The sequence below is a fragment of the Vanellus vanellus genome (assembly GCF_965231255.1).
Source record: "Vanellus vanellus genome assembly, chromosome: 2".
Lineage (NCBI taxonomy): Eukaryota > Metazoa > Chordata > Aves > Charadriiformes > Charadriidae > Vanellus > Vanellus vanellus.
The window spans coordinates 93,872,052-93,881,519 of record NC_138906.1 but is presented as its reverse complement, the minus strand read 5'-3'; the positions used below and the strand labels follow the sequence as shown (position 1 = coordinate 93,881,519).

Below are 9,468 nucleotides of genomic sequence, written 5' to 3'. Positions count from 1 at the left end.
ATCTATTCTTCATAGAAGTTTTCATTCTAACTGAAGTTACAGTATCTGCAGCAGAACCCGCCATGGAGTGAGCTCTTCGTGGATTTTGCTGCCCTCTGCAAAGCGCTGCAGTCTCTGGTCTCCATTCAGCAAAACACCATTTTTTTCAACCTTAAGATTAGTTCCGCTGAAGTAAAAGTAACGTAAAGCACATGGTGAAATGATTTGTTGAATAGGAAGCCAGGCTTCTCAGCACCTTGGCGGGGCTTGGTCCCTCATTAAAGAGCAAGTGCCAGCGAAAAGGCTATAGATTTTGCCTGGTTGGTTTAATTAAGCTCAGCGCTTTAAAAAGAATTAAAAGTGCAACACTTACGAGTAGAGCCACAGAATCTACAAGGGACGTCTTCTGTGTGAGCAAAATGGGATTGCTTTTTTCATTTGTAAGAGAGGGACATTTGGGTATTTTCCAGGCAGTTTAAAAAGATGAAAAATGTGCATAAGGAGGCTTTCCCCGCACGTCTTCCTAGCTAGTGCTTTTCTCAGCTGTACATCATACTTTTCTAAATAACTACAACTTAAAAAAGAAGGAAAGAAGAATTAAATACATCGTAACTTGTTTATGCAGAGAGAGGAGGGGTTTCTTGATGAAAAGTGGGGTTTTATTGGACAGGGAGAGAAAACATTTATTCAAAGAAGAGCCGACAATACCCTTTTTCTATACATTAAATGCAATTCATACTTCACAAAGTATATTACAAGGGTGTTTCTTGTCTCTTTCACAGACCTGCCCGCCTGCCTAGTGACACAAACAAGGCCTGCCACGATGTCAATACCAGCAGCACCCTTGCCGGGGGAAACGTTCTACTTTTTGCCGCCAAAGCAACCCAGGACCCTCTGGCTGGGGGGCCCGTCCCACCCCAGCTGCCTGTGAAGTCATCTGGGAGGGGCCCCTCCATCTTTAGTTGAGTTTATCTTCCCAGAAGAGTCAGGTAACACCAGGAAGTCAAAAACCAAACATACACCTGGTTTAAGAGCCCTACGCTCAGGGTGTCTGGAGGGAAAGCTCGGCCGCTCCTGCCTGTCCCGTCCTGCTCCGCGCGGTGCATCCTGTGCGTGGTTAACAGTTCTGGCGAGGGAGGTTTGCAAGAAGCATCAGTTAAGGGAAGGGCTTTCAGCTATGTGACTACAAAAGCTCCTACTTACATTTACTAAAGGTTTTTGGTGATCAAACATTTTCAGTAAAAACTTCAGTACTCATTTTAGAAAACTGAGTTGCAATGCATGCTACCAAAAAGGAAAACTCTTTTCTTATGGGAGAAGATAGCTGAACTTTTGATTCTCCTGTTAGTTTTACTGTCCAGCTGACTTGTGCTTTGTTGCTGTCGTGGCTCGTGCAGCTCCAGTAACGCAGCTGTTGAGGGGAGATCTGTGCCGGAGGAGTTTTAACTCATGTGGAAACGGTGCTCCCCTCGAGTTATGTGGGAAGAGAATTCGTACCTGTCCTGGCTATGGTAGCCACACATGTTGCATTCGAAAGGATCGCGGAACCCGTGGCAGCCCATATGGATCGTGTACATCACGTGATCCAAGAAAAGGACTCGACAGTGTTCACACTTGTAAACTTTCACTTGCTCCCCATTGCTGCTGATCACTTTGAAAGCATCCTGGGAATTGTCAGTACCTGCCCTCAAGACATCGTATTGCCTGTTTTCTTCTTTTATAGAGATGCCATTTCTTGCATGGGGACCTATGTGGTTTGTCAGGTAAATTAAACCACCGCGTTCCTCGTTATTGCTTTCTGTATCTGTTGAGTCTTGACAGCTGTTGCTGGGAGAGGCATCTCGTTCGGAGGAGACAGATTTGGCTTTGGAAAGCAGCAACAAGTTTTCCACTGCGCTGTCCTGAGCAGTATGGTTGGAGCGAGCCTGATTGTCCCCGAGAGATTTGTGGAGCTGATACATGGGGCTGATGACGGGCACCACCTCAGAACCACCTGGTGGTGTCTGGACAAGGGGACGCAAGGACTCTGCTCCCAGGTAACTGATGGCGTTATTAATGGCCTGGTCTATAACGTGCGTCTGCATTATCTCATTCTCCTTCTCATAGTTGGCGGCAGCATCGTATGGAAGATCAGGCAGACATTTCTCACCTGCAATGAAAAAGAGTCAGGAGTTAGAGGGTTATTTCTACATAATTAAAGAACCAATCATCATGGATTAACAAAACAGCAACATGGAAGAAAAGAGTTGATCAAATCCACCTCTGAAATTCACCTGAGGCATTCACAGTTCTTTAATACAGCTGGTCAGAAAAATGGTTGGTGGGGTGGTTTTAGCCCACAAAAAGGTCTTTGAGGTCTTTGGAAAAGCAAATGGATGAAAACAGATTCTGGAAATAATTATATGGGGACTTGTGGGAGCTACAGATTGAGTGCTTCACCCTCTCTTTCTCCTTTCTAACTGGAGAAACTCATCAGCTTCCTACAGCGAGCTGAGGCCTTTGGGGTTAGTGAAGGCCATGTACCAGCACAGTTACAGTGAGCCTGGCCTTCATGCTTCAGAGCATGAACCACATTATCAATATTTTTCCCTAAAATATTACAACTTTAGACTCGAAATTGTATGTTTTAGTTTCAGACCTTCAGTTTCTTACAAATAACCCGCATCAGCAATGTGGTCATATGCCATTTTGGAGAAAAATCAACACTTATCTTTTCATATTGCTACGTCCCATCCCCACCCCCCCTTGTTTTTTAAATAAGCCATGTTAGACACATTACCAGAAGCTACTCATGTTCCTAGAAATTTTGTGTCAAAAAGTTATCGTCAGGAGCAGCCAAGAACCATGGAAAAAAAATAAGTGCATTTGTAGTTGGAATATATTTTTCGTATGAGGTACAAAGCCCTATATAGAGTAAGATTACTTTTTACTTGTAACTTTGACTCTGATTTGGGATGCCAAAAGTAAGGGGGGACTCTTAATTTTTTTTAAAATCAGACTGCACTAAGGTATCTGTGGCTGGATACGCCAGTATTGAATGCTGAGTTTCACTACAGTTTCTCAAAATTCCTGGAGAGATACATCTAAGCAAAACATAGAGGGTAAAAGTTAGGAGGGGGAGAAACTATTTAAAAGCACAGATGCTGATTTTATGAACCTGAACAGTCTTCTCAAACAGTGTAAACCGTCAGTGTTATTATGAGGCTCCTAATAAATTTGTGCAAATGCAAAAGGGTAAAAAATTCCCACAGGTTCCTAGGGTCTACCAATAACACATTGTTTACAGTCTGGATGGATTTTCTAGCTCTGCAGATCTCGGGAAATCCATTCAAAGCCACAAACATCTCTAAGAGGTGCTGTCATCGCTTCCTAATTAACATGACATTTGGTGATAGGCCTTGGAAAGTCCTAATCTGACCATAAGAAAATCTAATAGGAGCAAGGAAAATTTACCAGAAGATCTGCAAATTGATTTATCAATAATTTCCCACCCAGTTTCTGCTCAAATTGACTATTCAAAGTCAGTGAAGAGCCCAGAAAACTTCTGGCATGACACTATTGCAATGATGGGGCTAAAGTGTAGAAAGTCCTGCTGTCTGTATTTCCCATGAGATACGGTTTCATACGAGTTTGTCCATGCTCTGCAAGCAAAAAGAAACATTCTGAGCATTGCGTAAGTTCCTATAAGGGATGTAGGGTACAGACACCTTCTATCCGTGCTGCACAAGCTTCTACTTCCTCTTCTTTCCTTTCCCTATTATTCTGCTAATTTGAGCACACATCTACTGGGGTGCATTTTTTTTTTTTTCCCCAGATCTGCCCAATCTAATGCTATAGTTTTCAGGCAGAGTTTGAGGCTTAAGATTCCAAATAGGCGTTGTGAAAAACTCTTGAATGATATATAGAAAAACCGTCCTGATGTAAATGTATACCCTGAACTCAAGGAGGAAAAAACAAGGTCAAAATAGTCTGTATTCCGTGTGCACTGTTATTTCACCGAAAAGTTGGACTGGTCTTCATTATACACAAAATTTTGGGCATCCAGAAGGCATGATTTTAATAGCTGTTTCTTGGGTAATATTTGCTTTATGTAGCATAACCAGTTGGTAGGTGGACTGAGAGGATCAAGTGCTCATAAGAAAAATTTGTTTCTAAGCGGAACTGTCTGAAACAGACACAAACTTGAGGTAGGCAGGTATCATTTCTATATCTGGGCAATGCAGATAATACTTGCACTCATTAAAAATAATAGCTCATTTCTGTGGTTATTAGAGCATAAGTAAATTAAACTGCTAATGGTTTGATGTCCTTCAAGCTTTGCACTGCTCAGGGTTCTGCAGCAGGTGCCTAAATAGTAAAAATGCACTCAGTGCATGTGGGCACTTTTGTGTTTTCTTTTTTCTTTGTTTTTTTTTTAAACCACTCTCTTCTCTTTGCTGCCTATTGTTTTGACATGATAAACATGTGTCAACCTCGCCTGAAGTTCTCAGTGTGTAGTTTGGATGGCTCAGTTCTGCTTTCGGGTCTGGGAGCTATTCCAGTTTGGAACAGGTAGAGAATTTTACAGATAACTGGCTTAATTTGGTCAACAATATCACTTTTGAAAGGTAATGAATTTAGCCTTGAGAACAACGAGTGAAGCAGCAGTCTCTCCCTTATGCGAAAGATGCCATTTGCTCCTTCTCCCTGGAATTCAGCATGGGGATTGGGATGACACGGTAATCTCTACAGGAGCAATAAACATGTTTTATTACCCAAAAGCTCTCGTGACCAGCTGGCCCAACCTTGTGTTAATCAGGAATTTACCTATTACATGAAGCAGCAGGTGAGGCTCGGAAAGGAAAGGATTTGGGGGCATTTTCTTGTCAGAAAAGTTCATCCTTTTGAAGACTAGCAAATTTCCATAAACATCTGCTGTCAGTAGGTTGTCTTCCTACATTGCACCCTGAATAACTAACTGACAGGAAACTCTGCCCTCCTAAAACTCATAGTTCAACTGAGTGTCTTTACTGTTTCTCAGGGTGAAGAGAGAAAAGGAGAACGAACAAGCCAGTCCACACCCACGGATACATCGCACATAGGATACTTGCCTTTTAAAATTTTAACACTTCTGGTCTCCTAGGGCTTTCACAGAATTAGTATTTTACCTAATGCAATCAGTCACCAGAGTGTCTAAACGAATCAGGTTTGCCTCACATAGCTGATATATTTTTGGTAACTACCTCTGCTACAACTTTTGTCTTTTTATAAGCATAAGCATTTCTTACCCTTGACTGCCTCCTGGAACTGTTGCCTTTGGACTTGAAGACAGTCTTGGACTTTCATTTCAAACCTTTTGTTGCACCTTCTGACATAGCTCAGATTCCCCTTTCCTTGTCTCAGAAATACTAACTTTCCTTTCACCCTTGTGTCCTCATTGAAGAACTTATATTTGGAATTTCTGTCCCATAAACTGGTCTTTTTGCCTCGACTTTTGACTGAAGACCTTCTTAATGTGTGGGGTTTTTTTTTCCACAGACTTCCGTTTTCTCTGATTGTCTCCTACAGACTAATATTATAAATGAATGTGCAGAGAATTAGAAAAGAATCTAACTAGATATGAGTATATGTTGTCCTCTGATCTCCCATCTTTTTATTCATTTAAGACTAACCCGACATAGCTGACAAAATATTGTCTGTGGGTCTCATTATTATAGAACTGATTGAACCACTACTTGGTACAGGCTTAGCAAACAGAACAATCCACACGTAGCCTCCATTTTTTCATTGTTAAGACAAAAACATGCCTACGAGGTGCAAATGGGCATGAAGTTTTTGCATCATTTATACAGGATGTACCCAAAGATCTTTTCGTTTAGGTATTGTTCTCAGACTTATGTATATTTATTTCCATGATCATTTGGGGCTGTAAAAGTATACAGACTTTATGAAGAGGTGAAGAATATTATCCAGCCTATGCTCAACCATTCACAAATGCTTTCACAAACACCAATATGCCCAGATCTGGATGTCATCCAAGATATTAATAAAATAACCCTGAAAGCATGGTCAAATGCTTTTCCAGTAGGAAACTTCTATTCCTATCTTTAGGGTCTTAAGGCAACTTCAAGAGCCTATCCAGATCTTGTAACGATCTGGTTCATAAGCATTAGAAAAAGACAGGAAAAAGACTTAAAATCGATCTCCAGATGTGGAAAATTAAACATGCAGGAATGTGTGCTGGAGAAGTTTGGTTGTGGCTTTCTTCCCCCGACACGTTGCTGTATCTGCTTCTATAGAGATAGATATTGCTAATTTAGTAAAACAAGTAAAATCAGAAAGCAAAAGTAAAAATCCTGTGAGATGTTTTTTGGGTTTTGCTTTGTTTTATTTTTTAGGAGACAGCAAACGTTTAACTCTTACCAACAAATTTCTGAGGCATAGAGCTCTTACGTTTGGCGACGTTACTTGCTAGTCTATCCAGCACGAGGGATCTTTCTGACCCTATCTTGCACAGGTCTTCAGCCATTTCACTCTGGTTAGTTTCCTCTTTTATGACTGAAATCAAATGACATCAGAAGGGTTAGGCATGCTTGTTCCATTTTAATGGAACTATTGTCTTCAGGTTATTGTTTCTCAGCTAATGTCTTTTAGCTCCCAACCAACTGGAAGGAGGAGCTCACCTCTGCAGACACAGGACGATTCTGACTCCTGGTAACAAAATCCCTCACGCTGATGAATCTATGTACATGTTCATGTTTCCCTCGTTTAGGACACCAAAATGAGATTGCAACTGCAAGCCGTCTGCCTGTATGTAACGTAATCACTCCACCCTTGTTCTACAGCCACTCTGCATTTCCATGAATAAATTACGTCCTAACATTACACTGGACATGAAGCAGTTCATCTTTTCGCCCTCCCGCCGTCACCCCCACCCATCCCTCTGCACCTCTCCCAGTGGAAACGCCTGTGTAATCACTGCTTCTTTAGCAGGAACAATGGACAAACTTCTCAACTCCGGCAGTGGAAGTTGTATTTGCAAGCTACACCAACCCTTCACCCCTGGTAAATATTGCTGTACTTCCTTGATGCAATTTTAGACTGTAAATGGCAATTTAACCTAAGTTGCTAAAGTCACTTTTATAGTGGAGCACTGATTTCCAACACTCGGACATGTTTCCCAACTTCCTGCTGTTGCTGAGACACTGTAGGATTAGAAAGGAGCTCAGCTGTGAGGCTCTAGGAAAGGGAGGCTATTTCACTTTCATAACATTTCACTTCAGTATTTTCCTGCAGAAACAGAAAGCATGTATGAAAACGTGCTGTCAAAACAATGACTACGAAAAATGTATGGAAAGGTATTTCTGACTTCCAGCATCTAAAGGAAAGGCGATATGCAGTGAGATCACAGCACAACTGGTTTTTGGTTTTGGTTTTTTTTTGTTGTTGTTGTTGGCAAGGGGGGGGGGTCGGTCAGAGACAGGAGAGAAAGAGGTTAATTTTACTTTTACCTGCTACTAGCATATGGATGTTTTTCCTGAACTTGTGAGTTGCTATTAAAGGGAGAAGCAAAAGATGATTTTTTTAGACTTTGGCTCTGCAAGCTATTTCAGTTAGGTGAGCCACTCTGCAACATTTCGCCTTTTGTGCCTGCTGAGAATTTGTTTTATCACTGGATTTACTCCTTTCAGCTATGAGACGCATTCACAGAACCCATTACTCTGGTACCCGGGTGTTTCTCAATAGTTCAGAACATGCAGTTCCTATGCAATGTTAGTTTGGCAATACACCACTGCTATAAAAGGATGATCGTGAAAGTTTCATTGCTCCTGAAAGATGTCAAATCAGGGTCTGGTGGATAACTGGAAAGAACAGGTGAAGTGTCCTAGACAGCAACAACCCGCAATACCAAGCAGAAGAGTAAGCTGGTTCTTGAGTCCCTGCTGCAGCAGCACGTACTGCACTGACCGTGACAGCGACAGGGAGTGTCCTGGAATTATGCCCCAGTCCCATAAGATGCTAAACATGGTGACCAATGCAAGATATGGGCAGAATTTGGTCACGAAGAGGCAGGATAGTAAATGGCATTGATGGCATCTAGTCATCATCGAACAAGCGCGCACTGGCAAGACTCTTGTGCTGGCTAAGGCTTCCACATGCCACTTTAGGAAGAGACTTACGGAGAATGTTTTAAAGCAGCCTGTTCAACAGGGAAACAAAGACTAAAATTTTAATTAGAAGTTGAAATGATCAAGAAATATCTGTTTAGGATATACCGACATTCCATTTCTAATCGGTTCAAGAGAGGGTAAGTTATGTATTCAACTGTCAAACTTAATATAGCAACTTTAAAACTGCTATAAAAAAACCCAAAAAGCTGTCCAAATTGAATTAGGTACTGATTCCCAGCCTTTGCAACTGACACCTGAAATCTGCCACCAACGTGGTAACTATTTTTCTGTAATTTGGTGTCTGTGAACCGAAAAAAAAATCTTTATCTTTCCAAATGAAAATCCACAGGTGACAGAAGACATTGCGATTGACCCTTTTTAAACTTCATAAACTATTCCTATTGGTATTTTATACAGGCCTGGTAAGACTTTACGCTTCCACTCAACTCAAATGCAAAACTCCAATTCATATCTCTAAAATAAGAACTTCACATGAACAGGGAGATTCTAGTCCTTTAAAATAAGAGTTTTGCTGTTAGATTCAGCAGGTTCCTAATTTCATGCTGAATCTCCTTCTTTTAAAGAAAGCAAACAAAAGTGAAAATATAAATACAGTCTCTTCTTCCCCTCCTTACTCCTCTATGCTGGATCTTTCCCGTATTTAATTACTTTCCCAATTATATTTGTTAGATTTACAAGCCGATGGAAAGCTTTTACCAGTTTAGGTCCTTTCAACTGACATTTTTTCTATGTATACAGCATAAAGTATTTCAAAACTGCTGTAAAAACCAATCCCACTGTAGCAGAAATGTCAAATTAGATGTCCTAACGGATTTTTGTACCAACTTTTTTGAGTTGGGGGGAAAAAAATGGGGCCTGAATCATGACTCCATATCACACCATGAAATATTATAAGAACAGTGATACTATAACTACTTGATTTTCTAGATATAACATAGAAGGCACTAAAAATCCGAGAAGGACACTCACTCATTCTCAACTGTTTCATTGTATGTTTTCATCTTTGAGTTTATAAGGGAAATAAATAATGTAAACATGGCAAAATGGTATGTTTGCAATGTAGTAGAAGAGATTGCTTAGAATGCAAAATACTAGGAAAAAGGCAGGAAAGTTTTATTTTTAGAAACATATGGAATTGATTTATTAACTGAGTACTAATTTTTTTTATTTAAGAGTGAATTTTTTGGCAGGATACAAGGTCTAAACCCCACGGCTATTCCTTGAATTCTTTCTTCTAATTTGCAAAGCACTCCTAATATATCAAATATGGATACCTATGATACTTTCAGTACATGCAAGGAAGAAGTCATTCTTCCGA

At 40.7% G+C, this 9,468-nt stretch overlaps 1 protein-coding gene across 4 annotated transcripts in view; it reads right to left on the bottom strand.

Annotated features, from left to right (window-relative positions):
* Positions 1-618: 618 nt before the first annotated feature.
* Positions 619-9,468, bottom strand: part of IKZF1 (IKAROS family zinc finger 1) — a gene marked incomplete at its 5' end in the record, with an annotated part of 55,686 nt that continues 46,836 nt past the window's right edge. For 2 of the 4 annotated variants that reach the window (XM_082478984.1, XM_082478985.1), the window contains 2 exons: positions 619-2,128; positions 6,382-6,516. In XM_082478984.1, coding sequence (XP_082335110.1) covers positions 1,422-2,128; positions 6,382-6,516 — 842 coding nt within the window. In that variant the 3' untranslated portion in view covers positions 619-1,421. The remainder of the gene's footprint in view (positions 2,129-6,381; positions 6,517-9,468) is intronic. The other 2 variants (XM_082478986.1, XM_082478987.1) reach the window with 1 other exon arrangement.